Source organism: Panulirus ornatus, chromosome 14 (genome assembly GCF_036320965.1).
Source record: "Panulirus ornatus isolate Po-2019 chromosome 14, ASM3632096v1, whole genome shotgun sequence".
NCBI classification, from domain to species: domain Eukaryota; kingdom Metazoa; phylum Arthropoda; class Malacostraca; order Decapoda; family Palinuridae; genus Panulirus; species Panulirus ornatus.
This window is the reverse complement of record NC_092237.1, coordinates 732456-757513: the sequence shown is the minus strand read 5'-3', so window position 1 is coordinate 757513 and position 25058 is coordinate 732456. Positions and strand designations below refer to the sequence as shown.

Here is a 25058-nt window from a genome sequence, read left to right as displayed (position 1 = left end):
AAGGAATTCAATATTTTTTTCCCAAAAATGTTTACCCATTTCAAGATGCTCTCACTCACAGCTGACACCAAAAAGGACCATTCTCAAACTGGGCAAGAAGTTGTGTAGGATTTAGTATGTAAGGTCCAAGACAAGTGGATAAAAGTTCTGAGAAATGTATTTTTGTTTTTACAAATACTTGCCTGATCCTGAGTACCTTATTTTAGATCAAATACTAGAGCTTAGAATGTATTATATCATTCATACTTAAGGAAATGTGATAATGGTATGAGAACACATTAAGCATTGAAAAATAGCAGACAAGTTACAAAGAAATAAACAGTTGTAAACAGGTAAGGGAGATTTGTATTATCTTTTTCTACAATAACACTGTAATTCCCAACCTTGGTGCTGTAGACATCTTAGGATGCCACAAAAGTTTTCTGTTAAGGATTATCATAATGATTTTTTTTAGATCACAGTAGAAATCTTGAGTTTTTCTGTATAGTAAGAAGAATAAAATGTGTTGGAGTGAGGTAATTAGATGTTGAAGGAGAAAGAGTATTTATTTAAACAAGTTTGGGAAAATGGCATTGATGTAGGATGAATTTATGAATGAACACTAAGTGATAATGATAGAGACATGACTGTAGTTGCAGGATTGGAAAGAGGAAATTGTGTAGAGAGGAAGACAATACAAAGAAGAAAGTGAGAAGAACCAGCATTTTTAAAGAATGGAAAAGCTGATGGTACAGCTGGAATTGTGAGAGATGGTGAATTATGGAGGTGAAACTGTTTTAGAGTGGATTCAAAGAATGTTCATGGATGCCTAAAACAATTATGTGCTTGAAGACTGGACAAAGGTAGTAATTGCTCTACTAATTAAAGGTAAAAGGATTGTGAATTATTTTAAGATTTAGAGCAATAAGTCTTACGTCTTAGTAGCAGAGATGGGGAGTTACATTGGTGTTTTCAAATGATGATTGATTAGGCTTGGGTCATGAATGTAAATCCCTTGTTTGTAAAGAAAAAGATGGGTTTGAATAAAGAAAAAGATTTGTTGATCAGACTGTACTTCAACAAGCAATGGAGAAAGTTTTAAAGAAAAAAATGAAGTGTATACCGCACTCATGGTTTTATGAAAGGCATGTGATACAGGGAATTGAAATTTTCTCAGGCAAGATCTGTTTCTACATGGTGTCCATAGAAACCCTCTGAATGTTTGAAAGGGCTATTCAATTGAAAGCATTGCACATATTAATAAAAGTGTTGGTATGAGTAAGTGTTTTGAAAGTAATGTGGGATTATGGTCATTTCACATCATGGTGGTTTAATTTGTTTGTGGTTGTAAGATAAGAGGATGTGATGAGATGATAGAAAGGTGCAATGATGGCATTCTGTTGCTGAATCTTACTTAAACTTCATTAATTACCACAGTTTTGTTATGAGAATGATACTGTGCTGTTACTTGAATAATATGAGAAATTGGGTAGAAATGGTTGCTCACTTTAATGACATACGTAGGAAAAGGATGCTGAAAGTGAAAGTGAATATAAGTAAGACTAGTGTTTTAAGAATAGCGTGTCTCATAGGGAAGAAAGGGAAGCAGTGATGGAAATATGTATTTAAGAGTGATGTTCATTAAAGATAGTAGTAGGAATCTGCATTTGGTATTAGTGGAAGGGAGGAAAATTGGAGGTGTGCTGAAAACTTAGATGAATGGGAAAACTGTAATTTGCGGAAGAAGCTCGCAAAAATGATTACCTACCCCAAAGCTGTTGAATGGGTGGGGAAATAATTTGTATAGATCAGGATAGGTAGGTAGTAAGAGCAATAGAGATGAATAACTTGTAAAGATTAGTTAAGATTAGGAGGACAGACAAAGAGTAATAGTTTGAGAAGTACATGTGAAGGAATCGGTACAAAAGGTATATGGATAGATGTAAATGAGATTGGTAGTGTCTTGTATAAAGTATGGTAGGACAGTTGATGGTCAAGAAGATACAGTGTATACTGTAGTAATGCAGTTGAAAGTACCAGTAAAAGGAGGACAGGTAGACTATACGAGTTAGGGATAGAAGTAAGGAGAATGTTGATTAGAGCTATGGACATTTTGGATGAGGATGCCTAGAAATTCTTTGGGAATGGATTCAGTGGGGGAAGTATTTTGCATATAGGGGTGATGTGAAAAGAGACATTGGCTTCCATGACATTAGAGTTTTGTGCTGAGAGAAAAGGTAAGTTGCTTTTTCATAGACTTTAGCATACTGGACATGGATTTGGTATGGTCTTCTGATTTGAGAAGCTGTGTGTATATGAACTACTTCATGAAATTAGGATTAGAATGAATGATAAGTGGGGAATTGATGCATAGACCTTAAAAGCTATGTGGTTTATGCAAACATATTGGCCCTTGATCATTCTCACACAAGTAAGAACATAATTTTTTATTGTAGAAATGCCTCAAATGTTTTTTAGATTGATACCAAGATGCCTGTGCGGGGAAATACTTTCAAGATATTTGTTGGAAACCTCAGTGACCGCGCAACTGGCTCCGACATCCGAGAACTCTTTGAAGCTCATGGTACAGTTGTTGAGGCAGATGTTGTGAAAAACTATGGCTTTGTTCACATGGAAAAGGAAGAGGAGGGCCAAGCAGCTATTGAAGCACTGAATGGTCACTCTCTTCACGGAAAGGTGAGATGTTCATATGCACTGTATATATAGTCTTTTTAGAATCTTTTTCATGCTTGATAGCCATTTCCTGCATTTGTGAGGTGGTGCCAGGGATGGATGAAGAAGGGCTGCATTCACTCACATCCGTTTTCCAGCTGTCATGTGATGTTCACCCAGTCCTCACCCATGCCCCGCAGACCTTTCCACAATTTGTTCTGGCTGCTCACATGCACTGTTTTAGTCTATTAACAGCATTCGTACCCATTTATATTACATAATTCCAGTTCACTCTATCCTTTGCACGTCTTTTACCGTCCTGCATGTTCAGGCCTCAAGCACTCAGAATCTTTTTCACTCCATCCTTTCAACCTCTTCTGCTCTCTCAACCACACTTTCTTTTATTACTTCACTTCTCTCTTCCCTTTTTATTACTTTATCAAACTACCTCATACTGCACATTGTTCTCAAACATTTTATTTTCAATACATCCACGCTCCTCTGCACATCTTCATCTATATCCCATACCTTGCATCCATAGAACATTTTCGGAACTACTTTATTTGCAAATGTTCTCATTTTTGCCCTCCCAGATAACAACCTCTCATTCTACACATTCTTCAATGCTCCCACAGCCTCGCCCCTTCACTTACCATACAACTCATTTCTGCTTCCGTGGTTCCATTTGTCTCCATGTCCACTTCCAAATATCTAAAACTTTTCACTTCCTCCAATTTCCCTCCATTTAAACTCACTTCCCCATCTGAGTTGTCCCTCTACCTTGCTGATCCTATTAACCTTGCATTTATTCACGTTTACTTTCAGCTTCCTCCATTCTCACACTCACTTCCAAACTCAGTTACCAACTTTTGCAGTTTCTCACTCAAATCTGCCACCAGTGCTGTGTCATCAAAACACAACACCTGACTTACTTATCAGGCCATCTCTCATCCTGTACATACTGTATAATTACTCATCTCTCCAAGACTTAGGCTTTTACCTCTCTCATTACCCCATCCATGAACAAATGAAGCAGCCATAGTGAAATCCTAACTAACCAATCAACAACACAGTCGCCTCCTTTCTTAAGAGATTCAACTGCAATACCATCCGCTCCTTTTGCCTTCCCACATTTCATTTTACATAAGGCTTTCACCACATCTTCTCTCTTTACCAATCCACTCCTTGACTCTATCACTTTGCATACCACCCTGACCTAAACCAAGTACATCTGCCACCCTGTCATCAAACCCATTCACCAGTCTTTCAAAATACTCACTTCATCAATTTCTGTAACCACTAACCCATTTGTCTCCTTCACTAATTTTCCAGTTTGTTCTCTTGTTTTTCACACATTATTAACCTTCCAAAACATCTTGTTCTATGTGAAGTTTACTGACCATTGCTCACCCCAGCTCTCATTTGCCCTCTTTTTCAGTTCCTGCACCTTTACATTTTCACCATACCACTTTTCATGACTCTCCCACTTTGTAGACCACCTCAAACCAAACACCCTACATCTGCCACTCTTATCATTAAACACAATTAACAATCATTCAGAATGCTCACTCCATCTCCTCTTCACTTCATCACTCCCTGTTAACACTTCCTTTCTCGCCCCGTTCACCGATGTTCCCATTTGTTCCGTCTTGTGTACATTATTTCCCTCCTTAAAAACTTCTTATTATCCCAAAAAAATAATGATGCTCGCTCGCCCAAATTCTCATTTGCCCTCTTTTTAAACCCCTGCATCTTCCTCTTCCCCTCATGCTGCTTTCTTACTTTCACCACACATCTTTCTGACAGTGTTTCCTCATTTTCAAAAACCTATACAAATCTTCACCCTTGCCTCCACAAGATAGTTATCATATATCCCACAAGCTATCTCTCTCAGCACTGTTACATCCAAAAGTCTCTTTTACATGCCTTTAATTTGATATGTAATCCAGTAATGCCCATGTATACTTATGTATATCCCTCTTTTTAAACCTGGTATTCCCAATCACCAGTTCATTTTCAGCACACAACTCAACAAGCTCTTCACCATTTCCATACATAATGCTGAATACCCCATGTACCCCAATTATACCCTCATCTGCCACATTACTTACCTTCACATTTTAATCACACATCACAAGTATCCAGTCTCTTACATCAGAACTGCTGACACATTCGCTTAGCTGCTCCTGACACACTTGTCTCTCATGATCTTTCTTCTCGTGGCCAGGTGCATAAGCAGTGATAATTACCTATCTCATGCCTTCCACTTTCAGTTTTACCCACATCAAACTAGAATTTACTTTCTGACATTCTATCACATTCCCACAACTGCTTCAGTGGTGCTTCTCCTCCTTTTCTTCTCACCCACCCCTTACTTTCATCCTAAGACATTCTGACACATTACCAAACCATTCCTCTTTACCCTTGAGCTTTATTTCATATAGAGTCAAAACATCCAGGTTTCTTTCCTCAAACATACTACCTATCTCTCATCTCTTCACATCTTTTATATCCATGCACATGTAGACACCCCATCCTGGGCCTTTGAGGAGGATGGGCACTCCCTGCCTGGCTCCTTCTTCTGTTCCCTCTTTTAGAAATTGGAATACATGAAAAGGAGTTTTCAGCCCCCTGCTAGTTCCCCCTTTTGTTGCCTTCCACAACATGCAAGGAATACAGAGTTAGTATTCTTATATTTGATTACTGTTTCCCATATCACAAAAGTCCATGATGATAGTTATGAAGGTGGAATCACAATTCGGTAGGTATTCAGATGATTTTATTTAACATGTAATTTTTCTATACATTTAGCACATCAGTCTGGCTTATCAAGTGCAAGAAATTCATGTGAATTGTTTGCATGTGATAAGGCAGATTCTCCACAAAACATGCTCTGCATGTGTAGAAAAATGACATTATTTGAATTATCTGAACTCCTAATGAATTGCGAGTATTTTGAAGGATTGTTGAATGTGTTTGATGATGGAGTAGCTGATATAGTGTGTTTTGCTCAGGGTGGTGTACAAAGTGAGAGGGAGAATGATTGAGTGAAGAGAGAAGAGGTAGTGAAAGCTTTGCGGAAGATGAAATCCAGTAAGGCGGTGGGTTTGGATGGATTGCATTGGAATTTATTAAAAAAGGGGGTGACTATGTTGTTGCTTGGTTGGTAAGGATATTTAATGCATGTATGGCCCATGGTGAAGTGCTTGAGGATTGGCAAAATGCATGCAGAGTGCCATTGTACAAAGGCAAAGGGGATAAAGGTGAGTGTTCAAATTACAGAGGTATAAGATTGGGGAAGAGCAATGTGGTTTCAGAAGTGGTAGAGGATGTGTGGATCAGGTGTTTGCTTTGAAGAATGTATGTGAGAAATACTTAGAAAAGCAAATGGATTTGTATGTAGCATTTATGGATCTGGAGAAGGCATATGATAGAGTTGATAGAGATGCTCTGTGGAAGGTATTAAGAATATATGGTGTGGGAGGCAAGTTGTTAGAAGCAGTGAAAAGTTTTTATCGAGGATGTAAGGCATGTGTACGTGTAGGAAGAGAGGAAAGTGATTGGTTCTCAGTGAATGTAGGTTTGCGGCAGGGGTGTGTGATGTCTCCATGGTTGTTTAATTTGTTTATGGATGGGGTTGTTAGGGAGGTGAATGCAAGAGTTTTGGAAAGAGAGGCAAGTATGAAGTCTGTTGTGGATGAGAGAGCTTGGGAAGTGAGTCAGTTGTTGTTCGCTGATGATACAGCGCTGGTGGCTGATTCATGTGAGAAACTGCAGAAGCTGGTTACTGAGTTTGGTAAAGTGTGTGAAAGAAGAAAGTTGAAAGTTAAGAGTAAATGTGAATAAGAGCAAGGTTATTAGGTACAGTAGGGTTGAAGGTCAAGTCAATTGGGAGGTAAGTTTGAATGGAGAAAAACTGGAGGAAGTAAAGTGTTTTAGATATCTGGGAGTGGATCTGGCAGCGGATGGAACCATGGAAGCGGAAGTGAATCATAGGGTGGGGGAGGGGGCGAAAATCCTGGTAGCCTTGAAGAATGTGTGGAAGTCGAGAACATTATCTTGGAAAGCAAAAATGGGTATGTTTGAAGGAATAGTGGTTCCAACAATTTTGTATGGTTGCGAGGCGTGGGCTATGGATAGAGTTGTGCGCAGGAGGGTGGATGTGCTGGAAATGAGATGTTTGAGGACAATGTGTGGTGTGAGGTGGTTTGATCGAGTAAGTAACGTAAGGGTAAGAGAGATGTGTGGAAATAAAAAGAGCGTGGTTGAGAGAGCAGAAGAGAGTGTTTTGAAATGGTTTGGGCACATGGAGAGAATGAGTGAGGAAAGATTGACCAAGAGGATATATGTGTCAGAGGTGGAGGGAACGAGGAGAAGTGGGAGACCAAATTGGAGGTGGAAAGATGGAGTGAAAAAGATTTTGTGTGATCGGGGCCTGAACATGCAGGAGGGTAAAAGGAGGGCAAGGAATAGAGTGAATTGGATCGATGTGGTATACCGGGGTTGACGTGCTGTCAGTGGATTGAATCAGGGCATGTGAAGCATCTGGGGTAAACCATGGAAAGCTGTGTAGGTATGTATATTTGCGTGTATAGACGTGTATGTATATACATGTGTATGGGGGTGGGTTGGGCCATTTCTTTTGTCTGTTTCCTTGCGCTACCTCGCAAACGCGGGAGACAGCGACAAAGCAAAAAAAAAAAAAAAAAAATTGTTGAGTATTCGTGGGAAATTATATGGGAATGTATTGATTGAGAGGGTGAAGGCATGTACAGAGTATCAGATTGGGGAAGAGCAGTGTGGTTTCAGAAATGGTAGAGGATGTGTGGATCAGGTGTTTGATGAATGTATGTGAGAAATACTTAGAAAAACAAATGAAATTGTATGCAGCATTCATGGATCTGAAGAAGACATATGATGGGTTGATAGAGATGCTTTGTAGAAGGTTTTAAGAGTATATGGTGTGGGAGAAAAGTTGCTAGAAGCAGTGAAAAGTTTTTATTGAGGATGCAAGACATGTGTATGGGTAGGAAGAGAGGAGAGTAATTGGTTCCCAGTGAATGTCAGTCTGCGGCAGGGTTGTGTGATGTCCCCATGGTTGTTTGATTTGTTTATGGATGGGGTTTTTAGGGAGGTAAATGCGAGAGTTTTGGAGAGAGGGGCAAGTATGCAGTCTGTTGGGGATGGGAGGGCCTGGGAAGAGAGTCAGTTGTTGTTCGCCGATGATAAAGCTCTAGTGGCTGATTTGAGTGAGAAACATCAGACGTTGGGGACTGAGTTTGTAAAAGTGTGTGAAAGGATAAAAGTTAAAAGCAATTGTGAATAAGAGCAAGGTTATTAGGTTCAGTAGGGTTGAGGGACAAGTTAATTAGGATGTAAGTTTGATTGGAGAATAATTGGGGGAAATGAAGTGTTTTAGATATCTAGGAGTGGACCTAACAGTGGATGGAACCATGGAAGCGAGTCACAGGGTGGGGAGGGGGCGAAGGTTGTGGGAGTGACGAAGAGTGCATGGAAGGAAAGGACATTGTCTCAGAGAGCAAAAATGGGTATTTTTAGAGGAATAGTTGTTCCAACAATGTTATATATGTTATATGAGCTATAGATATCATTGCATGGAGGAGGGTGGCTCTGTTGGAAATGAAATATTTGAGGACAATAGGTGGTGTGAGGTGGTTTGATCGAGTAAGTAATGAAAGGGTAAGATTGATATTTCGAAATAAAAAGAGTGTGGTTGAGAGAGCAGAAGAGGGTGTGTTGAAATGGTTTGGACATATGGAGGGAATGAGTGAGGAAAAATTGACAAAGGGGATATATGTGTCAGAGGTGAAGGGAACAAGGAGAAGTGAGAGACCAAATTGGAGGTGGAAGGATGGAGTGACAAAGATTTTGAGCAGTCAGGGCCTGAACATACAGGTGGGTAAGAGAAGTGCAAGGGATAGAGTGAATTGGAACGATGTGGTATACTGGGGTCAACGTGCTGTCAGTGGACTGAACCAGGGCATGTGAAGCATCTGGGGTAAACCATGGAAAGGTCTGTGGAACCTGGATGTGGAAAGGGAGATGTGGTTTCGGTGTATTACATATGACAGCTAGAGACTGAGTGTGAACAAATGTGGCCTTTTTTGTCTTTTCATGGTGCTACCTTGCTGAAGGTGGGGTATACTATTTCCTGTGTGGCAGGGTAGCAACAGGAATGGATGAGGGCAAGCAAGTTTGAATATGTATGTACATGTGTATGTATGTCTATGTATATGTTGATATGTATTTTTTTTTTTTTTTTTTTTTTTTTTTTTTTCCGCTGTCTTCTGCGTTTGTGAGGTAGCGCAAGGAAACAGACGAAAGAAATGGCCCAACCCACCCCCATACACATGTATATACATACACGTCCACACACGCAAATATACATACCTACACAGCTTTCCATGGTTTACCCCAGATGCTTCACATGCCCTGATTCAGTCCACTGACAGCACGTCAACCCTGGTATACCACATCAATCCAGTTCACTCTATTCCTTGCCTGCCTTTCACCCTCCTGCATGTTCAGGCCCCGATCACTCAAAATCTTTTTCACTCCATCTTTCCACCTCCAATTTGGTCTCCCACTTCTCCTCGTTCCCTCCACCTCCGACACATATATCCTCTTGGTCAATCTTTCCTCACTCATTCTCTCCATGTGACCAAACCATTTCAAAACACCCTCTTCTGCTCTCTTAACCACACTCTTTTTATTTCCACACATCTCTCTTACCCTTACATTACTTACTCAATCAAACCACCTCACACCACACATTGTCCTCAAACATCTCATTTCCAGCACATCCACCCTCCTGCACACAACTCTATCCATAGCCCACGCCTTGCAACCATACAACATTTTTGGAACCACTATTCCTTCAAACATACCCATTTTTGCTTTCTGAGATAATGTTCTCAATTTCCACACATTCTTCAAGGCTCCCAGGATTTTTGCCCCCTCCCCCACCCTATGATTCACTTCCGCTTCCATGGTTCCATCCGCTGCCAGATCCACTCCCAGATATCTAAAACACTTTACTTCCTCCAGTTCTTCTCCATACAAACTTACCTCCCAATTGACTTGACCCTCAACCCTACTGTACCTAATAACCTTGCTCTTATTTACATTTACTCTTAACTTTCTTCTTTCACACACTTTACCAAACTCAGTCACCAGCTTCTGCAGTTTCTCACATGAATCAGCCACCAACACTGTATCATCAGCGAAGAACAACTGACTCGCTTCCCAAGCTCTCTCATCCACAACAGACTTCATTCTTGCCCCTCTTTCCAAAACTCTTGCATTCACCTCCCTAACAACCCCATCCATAAACAAATTAAACAACCATGGAGACATCACACACCCCTGCCGCAAACCTACATTCACTGAGAACCAATCACTTTCCTCTCTTCCTACACGTACACATGCCTTACATCCTTGATAAAAACTTTTCACTGCTTCCAACAACTTGCCACCCACACCATATATTCTTAATACCTTCCACAGAGCATCTCTATCAACTCTATCATATGCCTTCTCCAGATCCATAAATGCTACATACAAATCCATTTGCTTTTCTAAGTATTTCTCACATACATTCTTCAAAGCAAACACCTGATCCACACATCCTCTACCACTTCTGAAACCACACTGCTCTTCCCCAATCTGATGCTCTGTACATGCCTTCACCCTCTCAATCAATACCCTCCCATATAATTTCCCAGGAATACTCAGCAAACTTATACCTCTGATATGTATGTATATATGTATATGTGCGTGTATGGCATTTATGTATGTGTATATGAGTGGAGGGCTATTCTTTGTCTGTTTCGTGGTGCTATCTTGCTGATGCAGGAAACAGTGATTAAGTGTAAAAAATTGAATGATGAATATATATATATATTTCTCCAGTAACCAACATAAGGTACATCAATCTGCATAGAGAAAGTAAGTAATACGACAAAGTGAATGTTAATATGGAGTGTATATTGCTGAATATAGCAAAAGAGTCCCTAAGGTGTTTTACAGTTATGTTAGAAGCAAGAGAGTCGTTACCCAATCAATAGGTTCAATAATTATGGAAAAAGGCAAGTTGGTTCATGACAATGAAGCCGTGGCAAAAGTATTGAATTACCTTTTTTGCACTTGTTTTTACAATAAAAAACACAACCCATGTCCTGAATCCATTTTCATTGATAAGAGAGGGGTTTGTTTTTCGCCAAATTGACTTTAAAGACGAAGACACTTTTAGCAATGAATATGATAAAAATCGATAAAATGACAGGCAGTTGTGAGTTCTATCCAAGATCAATGAAGATGTGAATAATGAGTTAGCTAAGTTTTTGACTGCCCTATTCAGTATCTCATATGCTGCGGAAAAAGTTTCAGATGAATGGAAGTTTGCCAGTGTAATAGGTCACTGACCAAAAAAATGTTTCATAGTAACTTAATGTCTGTCGTTGGAAAACTTATGGAAACTATCGCGCAAAATAGAATTGTAAGCCATTGACAGGACCACCACTTAATAAAGGTTCTTGGCATGATTTTTGCTGAAATCACTCATGTCTGACAAATATTCGTGATTTTTTTTTATAATCAACATTCATGAAGAAAGTAAAGCAGTTGATGTTATCTGAATTTTCAAAAATCTATCGATAAGGTACTACATCACATATTACTAGCAGAAATTAGGGCACATGGCATTGATGGGGTTGGGCTTCATTGGATAGGAAATTGGTTAACTGGCTATAAACAAAGAGTAGTGGTTAATGTTCAAGCCTCAGAATGGTTAGAGGCAAGAAGTAGAGTGCCACAGGATTAGTCTTTGGATTGGTTCTCTTTCTCATATATATTGATGGTAATGGGCTGCATTGCAAGATATCAAAATTCGCTGATGCAAAGCAGGGAAATAAATATACAAAATGAGCATCTAAAGGCTCAAACTGACATAGACAAACTGATGAACTGAGCTCAGAAATTGCAAATGAATTTTGATGTTGAGTGCAGTTTTGTGTAATGGTAGTAAAAATGAAAATGCAAGCTACAGTATGAATTCTGTAGAACTGCAAAAGGTAAATAAAGAAAAAGACTTTGGCGTAATAATCTCTGGTGACCTAAAACTAAGTAAGAAGTGCAAAGAATCAGTGAAATGAGTGAACAAAATTCCTGGTTTTATAGGTAGAGCCTTTGAATTTTAGTTTAGGGAAATCATCCTTACTCTTCACAATTCATTGGTTTGTCCACATCTTGGATATTGTGTTGAGTTTTGGTTTCCCCACCTAAAAAGACATAGAATGGAAAGAGTACAGTGTCGAACTATTAAGATGATTCCTTGACAGAGAAACAAATCCTACGAGATGAGATTAAACGACTTGAATGTATTTAGCTAGAAAAGAGAAGGTTAAGAGGTGATCTAATACAAGTATTTAAAGTGATCAAAGGCTTTGATAATCTTGATCTATCAAGTTACCTAAGACTTGATTCATTTGATTTTACTTGTAGGAATGGATACAAACTCGTGGGCAAACAATTTGCCTCGAATGAGGTGAAGTACTTTTTCTTCAAAAGGATTGTTAACATATGGAACAATTTGCCAAGTAGAGTGGTTGAAAGCAGTACTATAGACATGTTTAAGAATAGACCTGATAAATACATCGCTTCAAGTCCACAACTTTCATTATTTGTGCCTCCATAGTCAACATGACAATTTGCAGGTAATTATCTTTGAATTATCTGTACATCTTTTGATTTTCACTAAACTATTCTGATGTGATTCTTTGTTATCTTCCTTGAAAGGACCCAGTGATCTGTTGGTGTTTTAATTCCTTTGTGTTCCTTTGGATATTTTTGTGTGTTAAGTAAGCAGGCAGAATATTTTCTTGAATACACTGTTCCTTAATGACCAGTGCATATGTAGCACTTACTAGATTTCATATATTTGATGTATCAGAAACTGCTTGTTTATCCATTTTGGTATTTGTATTAATATACCAAAAAGTCCTTTGGCCTTTAGTGTATTTTCTTAGAAAACATTGATGTTACTTCTTAACAATACCAGATTTCAAATTATTTAACCCATAAATGTTAGCCATCATCATATGGTGATCTCTGACTGGACAGCTGTGAACATCTTATGATGTTTCAGCTTTCCAGGCTGTTTGAATTTCCAACAGATTTATAGAAACTTTAATACCTAGCACATTTTAAAAGACAGGTTTTTCACTTCCTCCAAAATTCATAAATACTTTCCCTTGTCACTTGTTTTTCCTTATCATAATCCTCTATATATTTTTTGATTTGAATGTCCAATATTTATTTTCATCTTAGTCTTGAAATATGCAGTACTTTTTGGGCATATGAACACAGGCCATCTTCAAAATAGTTATTAATGATATGACAAAATGTAAAGAATAAAACAGGGATGAATTACGTCTTGAAATGTTACAAATGAGAGCAGTGATGTGGATAGTATGTTGAATGGAGGACCTTGTTCACTTGTGGCAGTATGGTTGGTAGGGGTTAAACTTATTGGGCCAATGGTTGGGGGTTTTGCCTGAGGTCTCCACACCTAGGAAAGTCTAATGGAGGTAGAGAGTGGGGTCATTTGGGGTGCGGTAGAGAATAGTGGTATTCCTAGCTTCTCTTGTACTTTGATGATTTATGAAAGGATTATATTGTGTGTACATGGCTTCTGTTATCTGTAGTCTTGTAGGGTCTTGCCAATTTCAGTATTAAAATGTTTTCTGTAAGATGCTGATGAGTAATCATGTTGTTGCAAATGTAGTTTAGGGACTCCATTTTGAAGATAAGGTGTTGAATGTGCACTTTGTGATATAGTAGTCTCAGCGATGTAGTTAAAGTTGTTTTGAAGTTTACAACCAATAAGTGGTCAGGAGTACTTGTAAACTACATTGGTAGCCTGTAAATTTATTGTTCTGTGTAAGGTTGTTTCTCATAATGTCGTCACTTGTTTTCTTGTTCTTGTAGTGAATGATGGTGCTGAGATGATATTCAGGGATGTTGCAGGTAATGTTCCAATCTATAATTTCCTTCTTGATGTGCTCATTTTGATTGGTAGGAGGCATCTGGTTTTCATAGAAAACTTGAACAGTTCCAGATTGTTGTTGGCTGTCATCACCTCGTCAAGTTTGGGGAAACATGCTTGTCTCTATCAATTATTGTTTTAGAAAAAAACATTGTTAACAAAAATTTGCTTGGCTCTTGTGATTTCTTAGTGGAAAAGGTCCTATGATGAGCAGTTTTTGTAAGCACTGCATAGATAAGCTCTAATAAAGCTTAATCTTTTCTGAAGTTTCTTAAGATGCCCTTCATTTCTTATGGTGACATGAATATCATCAATGTAATGGCAGCACATAGAAAGATGGTGCTTTATTGCAGCACTTCATTTCCTACATGATACATTCAGAAGTCATTAAAAGTTGGTCCTAGTGGAGAGTCTTTGGAGATTCCCCTTACTCGATGATATAACATACCATCAGGGCTGCAGAATGGGGCTTTGATGGTACAAGTAAGTGTGCAATAGACCTATTGTTTTAGGGATCTTGGGTGCTGGTCTTGATGGGTGATTATAGACATTAAGTATTACTACTTTACAGGTATTATTTCAACATTGCTAAACAAGATACGATCACCATACACCTAGACTTAATAGGACAACTACGATCTAAGAGCACCAAGCAGTGTAGCAATACTAAAAGTTCTCTACTTACCCCAGAAATACAACAAGCTGCACAAGACCATGAGCAGTGCAGAGGATTTGGTGATAAGAAGAGCAGATAAGTCCAGCATTTATGTTCTTTGAAGTAGGAAAGATTACTGGAGCAAGTTAAATTCCATCCTGAATGACAGCAACAAATTTTGCCATATCATCTCTGATCCTACTGAAGCTTTGAAAAAGAGGCTGAACAAATTGATATCAGATGCTAATGATGGAGCTAATCAACAATGCTTTTCCCTGTTACAGCACAGCACAGTACATCCTTGGTTATGCATATGGCAGTGTGAAGACACCTAAATCTGGCAGTCCACTCCACCCAATAATTTTCCAGGTTACTACACCCACATACAGGTTAGCTAAACATAGCTAAACAGATCAACCATTTGATTTCTCCCAATCTTTGCGCCATGCACTGTTTACAGTCAGTTAATGAATTTATTAACATTTTCCTTAGTTCTCAACCAGATGAACTCTTGGCATCACTAGATGTAGAGAACTAATTCATTATGCTCCAGTAGAACCAAGCACTGAAATAATACTCAACAGTGTCTATAATCACCAATAAAGACCCACAACCAAGATTCCTAAAACCATACTATAAGGCCTATTGTGTGCTTGTACCACCGAACCCCCATTTCAAAGCCCTGATGATAAGCTATGTTATGAGGAAGAGGGAGTCACAGTGGGCTCCACACTGGACCCAAGAGTAAACTACATTGGTTGACTGTAGTGGGTTATTGCTCAGTGTGAGGTTGTTTCTCATAATGAAGACACAAGTTTTCTTGGTCTTTTAGTAAACAATGATGCTGAGACAATTTTCAGCGACATTACAGGAAATGTTCCTTTGTATTATTTCCTTCAGGATACATTTGTCCATTCAGTTGGCAGGGGACATCTGGTTTTTTGTAGAAAACTCAACGAGCAGTTCCAGGTTGTTGTTGGCCGTGATTAACTATTCGAGTTCGGAGAAACACACTTATTTCTTTATCAGTCATTTTATTGGAATAACCATTTTTGAATAAAATATGCTTGACTTTGATTTCTTGATGGAAGAGGTCCAGTGGTGAACAGTTCCTGTAAACATGACTTAGGAAGGCTCTAATAACCCTTAATTTGTACCATTCGGGGCACCCATTTGTAGCAATCACACTCATCCCAAATCGGTTAATCTATTGTGGACTCTGTTTTGGTATTCCCCATCATGAACCCAGTTGTATGCATCAAGGAAAGGAATCTTGTTGTCCATACCTACCTTATAAGTGAGTCTCAGGACAGATGTCTCCATAGCCTTCTGTAGTTTCATGAGATGCTCTTCATTCCTTATGATGACATGTTAGCAACGTAACAGCAGTACATAGTCAGATGAATGATGTTGTTGCTGTTTGGTAAAATGGTAGGAGCAATAGATAAAAGTAGTTGTTATGAACATTTAGGTTGGAGCATTAGGTAGAAACATAGGTAGAAGTCGTAGGAAGGAACATTAAGCAGGAGCATTAGGTGGTCGTAGCCAGTAGGAACATTAGGTAGGAGCCTTTGCAAGCACCTTGTTGGAGTTCCCCTCTGCCAGTGGCCTTTTAAGGGTGAGGCGCTAAAGGCTAAGAAGTGGCTCTGGAGTTCACTAATTATGGCCTCTATTGCTGTGGCCACTCCTTTGAGGGAATTCCTGTTGGGAACAGGCACCAGAGGTATAGATAAGTAGATACCGGCCTGGGTATTGGGAGGGTCATTGATACCTGTATAGTGAGCCAGCATTTCAGTTGTCAATTTGCACTCCTTTGACCTTGGTAGCTGTCGTCTTTCTGCCTCACCGCAGGAAAATTTAGAGTTAAGAAGAATGAATTGTTTAAGTATTATCGAATAATGTTTGACAAGGAGAGATTTTATGGTAGTGGAGAGAATGCCAGTAGTCCATGTTTGGATTAGGCAGAAAGAAAAGGCAGCTAACCAGGCAAGTAGCACCAGCAATATACCTCCCTGATTGGGAAAAAAATAATACTTTATCAAGATAAGTTTGTTTGTCATTTTCATTGTTTATTAGTGCAGATCACTTTACATTTTTTGGTGCCTTATATTTCTTGCTAGTTCCATTAGCATCTGTGGTAAAATAGATGGAGAGATAGGATGTGTATGTCAGGAAAGGAACCTGGATGTTCTGGCTCAGAGTGAAACAAAACTCAAGGGAGAAGATGAAGAAATGTTTGGGAATGTCTTAGAGGTAAAGTCATGGGTTGGTTGGAGGGAAAGAGTTAAGGAAGGGGTAGCACCACTGATCAAACAGGAGTTTTGGGAATGTGTGAGAGAGTGAAGGGAAGTGAGTTCCAGTCTGATATGGGTGAAGATTAAAGTTGGCTGTGAGAGATGGGTGATTATTAGTGCTTTTACACCTGTCTGTGAGAAGTATAATAATAATAAGAGACAAGTGTTGTGGGAGCAGCAGAGTGGGTGCGTTAATAGTTTTGATGATAGAGATGGGGTATTACTGATGGTGATTTAAATACAGGCATAAGTAATGTGGCATTGGGGTATTCAGTGAGGTAAATAGGAATAGTGAACAGCTTTTCGGGTTGTATGCTACAAAGGGACTGTTGATCAGGAATACCTAGTTTAAAAGGAGTGACATGCATGCATAGACATGTATGGGTGAGGAGGAAAGATGGTAAGAGTGTATTATTGGATTGATAGACTTGCAAAAGAGAGACCTTTGACTGTGAATGTGTGTAAAGTGCAGCTGGTGGGATGTGTAACCATTACCTGTTGGAGGTAAAGGTGAACATTTGTAGAGGTTTTCAGAAAAGAGGAAACAATATGAGTGAAAAGAGAGGGGTGAGAGTGAGCTTGAAAAAAGACATATATGTCAAGGAATGCCATGAGAGATTGGATGTAGAGTGGCAAAAGATGAGAGAAAATGAAATAAAAGGAGTGGATGAGGAGTGGGAGATATTCAAGAAAGAATAGTTGGTTTGTGCAAAAGAAATGTGTGAAATGCAGAAAATAAGAGGTGGGCAGGTGAGAAAGGGGTAATGAGTGGAGAAATGATGTAGTGGAGTTACCAGTGAAGAGGAAAGATAGGTGTTTTGGTGGTACGTACAGGGAAGGAGTGCAATTGATTGAGAGATATACAAAAGAAAGCGACAGGAGGTCAAGAGGAAGGTGCAGGGGTTGAAAAAGTGGTAAGATGAGAGTTGGGGTGATTGATTATCAGTAAACTTCAGGGAGAATAAGATGGTGATTTGGAAAGAGGTTAAGTATGAGAGAAATGAGAACAAATAGAAACATCAGTGTAAGGGGCTAATGGGGAAGTGGTAACAGGTAGTGATGAGGTGAAGAGGCTATGGAGTGAGTATTTTAGAGGATTGTTGAATGTGTTTGATGATAGGAAGGCTAATGTAGGTGTTTGGGTTGGGGAAGTTTGTTAAGTGAGGAAGTCATAGAAAGTGGTTAAGTGGTTAGGTGAAGAGAGAAGAGATGGTATAAGCCTTGCATTTTATGGAGTGTAGCAAGACAGCTGGAGTAAATGGTATATCATTTGAATTTGTTAAGAAAAGGGTGACTGTGCTGTTGATTGGTTAGTTGGGATTTTCAGTGTGTGTATGGATCATGGTGAGGTGCTTGAGGATTGGCTGAATCCTTTTCAGTGCCATTTTATAAAGGCAAGAGAGAGACAAAGGTGAGGGTTCAAACTAGAGGTATAAGTTTGTTAAATGTACTAAGTGACTTATGTTGGAGAGTGGTGTATGATATTGTTGGAACTATTATTCCTTCAAACATACCTATTTTTGCCCTCAGAGATAATGCTCTCTCTTTTCACACACTCTTCATTGCCCCCAGAATGTTTACCCCCTCCCCCATCAATCATCCTTTGACTCACTTCCGTTTCTATGGTTTCATTCTCTTCCAAGTCCACTCCCAGATATCTAAAACACTTCACATCCTTCATCATTTCACCATTCAAACTTACATCCTTCAACCCTGCTGAACCTAATAGCCTTGCTTTTATTCACATTTACTCTCAACTTTCTCTTTTCACTCACTTATGTATTTATGATGATTTTATTATGTAAAAGGCATATGTATTATTTGAATAGAGGACTAATATTCATTTGTTTTTAAGCCAATGGTTGTTGAGGCATCAACTGGTGCTAGGAAGGGTGGTCACCAGAAGACAAAAATATTTGTTGGTAATGTCCATAAGGATTCCAAACTTGAAGAACTCAAAAGTCTCTTTGAAGTGTATGGCAATGTTGTAGAGGCTGATATTCTTACTAACTACGCCTTTATTGTAAGTATATTATAATAATGTTGATAATTTATAATCTGTCATGATTTATAATGTGGTTTCCCCTTTCTAGGGTTTGTGCTGTAACCTGTGATAATTAACAGTTCATGGTATTATATATTTACTGCCTTTTTTGTAATTATTTTGTGAAGCATTTTTTTTTGTTCTGTATGGATATGGATAGGGAGCTGTGGTTTTGGTGTATTACACATAATAGCTAGAGACTGATTGTGAACGAATGTGGCCATTTTTGTCTGTTTTCCTGGTGCTACCTCGCTTAAGTGGTGGTGGTGGTGTGTGTGTGTGCGTGTGTGTTGGGGGGGGGGGGGAATAGCGATGCTGTTTCCTGTGGGGCAGAGTAATGACAGGAATGGATGAAGGCAAGCAAATATGAATATGTGCATATGTGTATCCTGTGTAATTTGAACACTCACCTTTATCCCTTTGCCTTTGTACAATGGCACTATGCATGCATTCCGCCAATCCTCAGGCACTTCACCATGAATCATACGTACATTGAATATCCTTACCAACCAATCAACAGTACAGTCATCCCCATTTTCTTTTTATAGAATCCACTGCAATACCATCCAAACCTCCTGCCTTGCTGGCTTTCATCTTCACAGAGCTTTCACTCCCTCTTCTCTGTTTACCAAACCATTCTCCCTGACCCTCTCACCTCACACACCACCTCGACCAAGACACCCTATATCTGCTACTCTATCATCAAACACATTCAGCAAACCTTCAAAATACTCATTCCATCTCCTTCTCACTCCATCACTACTTACGCACATTATTTACCTCCTTCCAAAACATCTTTTTATTCTCCCTAAAAATGATTGATACTCTTTCACCCCAACTCTCATTTGTCCTCTTTTTCACCTCTTGCACCTTTCTCTTGACCTCCTGCCTCTTTCTTTTATACATCTCCCAATCATTTGCATGACCTGCCTCTTTCTTTTATACACCTTCCAGTCATTTGTACTACTTCCTTGCAAAAATCATCCAAATGTCTCTCTCTTCTCTTTCACTGACAATCTAACTTCATCCCTTCACTCACTACCCTTTCTAATCTGCCCACCTCCCACCTTTCTCATGCCTCAAGCGTCTTTTGCTCAAGCAATCACTGCTTCCCTGAATACATCCCATTCATCCCCCATTCCCCTTATGGAGAGCAAAAATGGGTATGTTTGAAGGAATAGTGGTTCCAACAATGTAATATGGTTGCAAGGCATGGGCAATAGATAGGGTTGTGTGGAGGAGGGTGGATGTGTTGGAAATGAAATGTTTGAGGACATTATGTGGTGTGAGGTTGTTTAAGTAATGAAAGGGTAAGAGAGATGTGTGGTAATAAAAAGAGTGTGGTTGTGAGAGCAAAAGAGGGTGTGTTGAAATGGTTTGGACACATGGAGAGAATGAGTGATAAAAGATTGACAAGGAGGATTTATGTGTCAGAGATGGAGGAAACAAGAAGAAGGAGACCAAATTAGAGGAATAGGGATGGAGTAAAAAAGATTTTGAGCAGTTGAAGCCTGAAGATACAGGAGGGTGGAAGGCATGCAAGGAATAGAGTGAATTGGAATGATGAGGTATACCGGGGTCGACATGCTGTTAATGGTTTGAACCAGGGCATGTGAAGAGTCTGGGGTAAACCATGGAAAGTTTTGTTGGCCCTGGATGTGGGAGGGGAGAGAGAATACTTCCCATGCATTCTCCGCGTGTCATAGAAGGCAACTAAAGGGGACGGGAGTAGGGGCCTAGAAACCCTCTCTCCCTTGTATTTTAACTTTCTAAAAGGGGAAACGGAAAAAGGAGTCATGCGGGGAGTGCTCATCCTCCTCAAAGGCTTAGATTGTTGTGTCTAAATGTGTGTGACTGTAACCAAGATGAGAAAAAAGGAGAGGTAGGTAGTATGTTTGAGGAAAGGAACCTGGTTGTTTTGGCTCTTAAGTGAAATGAAGCTCAAGGGTAAAGGGGAAGAGTGGTTTGGGAATGTCATGGGAGTAAAGTCAGGGATTATTGACGAGGAAAGGAAGGAGTAGCACGACTCCTGAAAAAGTTGTGGGAGTATGTGATAGAGTTTAAGAAAGTAAACTCTAGATTGATATAGGTAAAACTGAAAGTGGATGGAGATGGGTGATTAATGGTGCCTATACACCTGGTCATGAGAAGAAAGATCATGAGAGGCAAGTGTTTTGGGAGCATCTGAGTGAGTATGTTAGCAGCTTTGATGCATGAGGCTGGGTTATAGTGATGGGTGATTTGAATGCAAAGGTGAGTGGCAGTTGAGGGAATAATTGGTGTACATGGGGTGTTCAGTGTTGTAAATGGAAATGGTGAAGAGCTTGTAGATTTGTTTGCTGATAAAGGACTGGTGATTGGGAATACCTGGTTTAAAATGAGAGATATACATAAGTATACATATGTAAGTAGGAGAGATGGCCAGAGAGCGATATTGGATTACATGTTAATTGATAGGCGTGTGAAAGAAAGACTTTTGGATGTTAATGTGCTGAGAGGTGCAACTGGAGGGATGTCTGATCATTATCTTGTGAAGGCAAAGGTGAAGATTTGTAAAGGTTTTCAGAAAAGAAGAGAGTGTTGGGGTGAAGAGAGTGGTGAGAGTAAGTGAGCTTGGGAAGGAGACTTGTGTGAGGAGGTACCAGGAGAGACTGAGTGTAGAATGAAATATAGGTGAGAGCAAAGGACGTAAGGGAAATGGGGGAGGAATGGGATGTATTTAGGGAAGCAGTGATGGCTTGCGCAGAAGATGCTTGTGGCATGAGAAGCGTGGGATGTGGGCAGATTGGGAAGGTAGTGAGTGGTGGGATGAAGAAGTAAGATTATTAGTGAAAGAGAAGAGAGAGGCATTTGGATGATATTTGCAGGGAAATAGTGCAAATGACTAGGAGATGTATAAACGAAAGAGGCAAGAGGTCAAGTGAAAGGTGCAAGAGGTGAAAAAGAGGGCAAATGAGAGTTGGGGTGAGAGAGTATCATAAAATTTTAGGGAGAATAAAAAGATGATTTGGAAGTAGGTAAAGAAAGTGCGTAAGACAAGAGAAACAAATGGGAACATCGGTGAAGGGGGCTAATGGGGAGGTAATAACAAGTAGTGGTGATGTGAGGAGATGGCGTGAGTATTTTGAAGGTTTGTTGAATGTGTTAGATGATAGAGTGGCAGATACAGTGTGTTTTGGTCGAGGTGGTGTGCAAAGTGAGAGGGTCAGGGAGAATGATTTGGTAAACAGAGAATAGGTAGTGAAAGCTTTGCGGAAGATGAAAGCCAGCAAGGCGGCGGGTTTGGATGGTATTGCAGTGCAATTTATTAAAAAGGGGGATGACCGTGTTATTAACTGGTTGGTGAGGATAATTCAGTGTATGTATGGCTCATGGCGAAGTACCTGAGGATTGGCAGAATGCTTGCATAGTGCCATTGTACAGAGGCAAAGGGGATAAAGGTGAGTGCTCAAATTACAGAGGTATAAGTTTGTTGAATATTCCAGGAAAATTGTATGGGAGTGTATTGATTGAGAGGGTGAAGGCATGTTCAGAGCATCAGAGCAATGTGGTTTCAGAGGTGGTGGATCAAGTGTTTGCTTTGAAGAATGTATATGAGAAATACTTAGAAAAGCAAATGTATTTGTATGTAGCATTTATGGATCTAGAGAAGGCATACGATAGAGTTGATAGAGATGCTCTGTGGAAGGTGTTTAGAGTATATGGTGTGGGAGACAAGTTGCTAGAAGTGAAAAGATTTTATTGAGCATGTGCACGAGTAGGAAGAGAGGAAAGTGATTGGTTCTCAGTGAATGCTGGTTTGCGGTAGGGGTGCATGATGTCTCCATGGTTGTTTAATTTGTTTATGGATGGGGTTGTTAGGGAGGTGAATGCAAGAGTTTCGGAGAGAGGGGCATGGTGTGCAGTCTGATGTGGATGAGAGGGCTTGGGAAGTGTCAGTTGTTATTCTCTGATGATACTGTGCTGGTGGCTGATTTGGATGAGAAACTGCAGAAGCTGGTGACTGAGTTTGATAAAATGTGTGAAAGAAGAGAGCTGAGAGTGAATGTGAATAGGAGCAAGGTTATTAGATACAGTAGGGTTGAGGGGCAAGTCAGTTGGGAGGTAAGTTTGAATGGAGAAAAACTGGGGGAAGTGAAGAGTTTTAGATATCTAGGAGTGGATTTGGCAGCGGATGGAATCATGGAAGTGGAAGTGAGTCACAGGTTGGGGGAGTGGGCGAAGGTTCTGGGAGTGTTGAAGAATGTGTGGAAGGCGAAAACATTATCTCGGAAAGCAAAAATGGGTATGTTTGAAGGAATAGTGGTTCCAACAATGTTGTATGGTTGTGAAGTGTGGGCTATAGATAGAGTTGTGCGGAGGAGGGTGGATGTTTTGGAAATGAGATGTTTGAGGACAGTATGTGGTGTTAGGTGGTTTGATCGAGCAAGTAATGAAAGGGTAAGAGAGATGTGTGGTAATAAAAAGAGTGTGGTTGAGAGAGCAGAAGAGGTTGTATTGAAAAGGTTTGGTTACATCAGAGAATGAGTGAGGAAAGATTGATAAAGAGGATATGTATTTATTTATTTATTACACTTTGTCGCTGTCTCCCGCGCTAGTGAGGTAGTGCAAGGAAACAGATGAAAGAATGGCCTAACCCACCCACATACACATGTATATACATATACATCCACACACGCACATATACATACCTATACCTCTCAACGTATGCATATATATACACACACAGACATATACATATATACACATGTATATAATTCATACTGTCTGCCCTTATTCATTCTCGTCGCCACGCCGCCACATATGAAAATGAAAACTCCCTCCCCCCGCATGTGCACGAGGTAGCGCTAGGAAAAGACAACAAATACCACATTTGTTCACACTTAGTCTCTAGCTGTCATGTATAATGCACCGAAACCACAGCTCCCTTTCCACATCCAAGCCCCACTAAATTTTCCATGGTTTACCCCAGATGCTTCACATGCCCTGATTCAATCCATTGACAGCACGTTGACCCCGGTATACCACATCATTTCAATTCACTCTATTCCTTGCACGCCTTTCACCCTCCTGCATGTTCAGGCCCCGATCACTCAAAGTCTTTCACTCCATCTTTCCACACCCAATTTGATCTCCCACTTCTCCTCATTCCCTCCACTTCTGACACATATATCCTCTTTGTCAATCTTTCCTCTCATTCTCTCCATGTGACCAAACCATTTCAAAACACCCTCTTCTGCTCTCTCAACCACACTCTTTTTACTACCACACATCTCTCTTACCCTTTCATTACTTACTTACTTGATCAAACCACCTCACACCACATATTGTCCTCAAACATCTCATTTCCAGCACATCCACCCTCCTCCACACAACTCTATCTATAGCCCACACCTCGCAACCATATAACATTGTTGGAACCACTATTCCTTCAAACATAGCCATTTTTGCTTTCCAAGATAACGTTCTCGACCTCCACACATTTTTCAACGCTCCCAGAACTTTCGCCCCTCCCCAACCCTATGATTCGCTACCGCTTCCATGGTTCCATCCGCAGCCAAATCCACTCCCAGATATCTAAAACACTTCACTTCCTCCAGTTTTTCTCCATTCAGACTTACCTCCCAATTGACTTGTCCCTCAACCCTACTGTACCTAATAACCTTGCTCTTATTCACGTTTACTCTCAGCTTTCTTCATTTGCACACTTTACCAAACTCAGACACCAGCTTCTGCAGTTTCTCACCCAAATCAGCCACCAATGCTGTATCATCAGTGAACAACAACTGACTCACTTCCCAAGCTCTCTCATCCACAACAAATTGCATGCTTGCCCCTCTTTCCAAAACTCTTGCATTCGCCTCCCTAACAACCCCATCCATAAACATATCAAACAACCATGGAGACATCATGCACCCCTGCCGCAAACCAACATTCCTACACTTACACATGCCTTACATCCTCGATAAAAACTTTTCTCTGCTTCTAACAACTTACCTCCCACACCAAATATTCTTAATACCTTCCACGGAGCATCTCTATCAACTCTATCATATGCCTTCTCCAGATCCATAAATGCTACATACAAATCCATTTGCTTTTCTAAGTATTTCTCACATTTCTCAAAGCAAACACCTGATCCACACATCCTCTACCACCTGGTCTCGTACATCAAAACTACTAACACACTCACTCAACTGCTCCCAAATCACTTGCCTCTCATGATCTTTTTTCTCATGCCTAGGTGCATTTGCAGCAATAATCACCCATCTCTCTCCATCCACTTTCAGTTTTACCCATATCAATCTAGAGTTTACTCCATCCACTTTCAGTTTTACCCATATCAAT

The 25058-nt window shown here is 40.0% G+C and overlaps 1 protein-coding gene across 4 annotated transcripts in view; it reads left to right on the top strand.

The window, feature by feature from the left end:
- The window catches only part of LOC139753123 (RNA-binding protein lark-like), a 71140-nt gene that overhangs the window by 2678 nt on the left and 43404 nt on the right, over window positions 1-25058 (top strand). For all 4 annotated transcript variants that reach the window (XR_011713650.1, XM_071669232.1, XM_071669233.1 and 1 more), the window contains exons 2-3: window positions 2458-2676; window positions 18522-18689. Coding sequence is in view for 3 of the 4 variants with exons in the window: in XM_071669232.1 (XP_071525333.1) it covers window positions 2470-2676; window positions 18522-18689 (375 nt within the window). In the remaining variant the exon portion in view is untranslated. The remainder of the gene's footprint in view (window positions 1-2457; window positions 2677-18521; window positions 18690-25058) is intronic.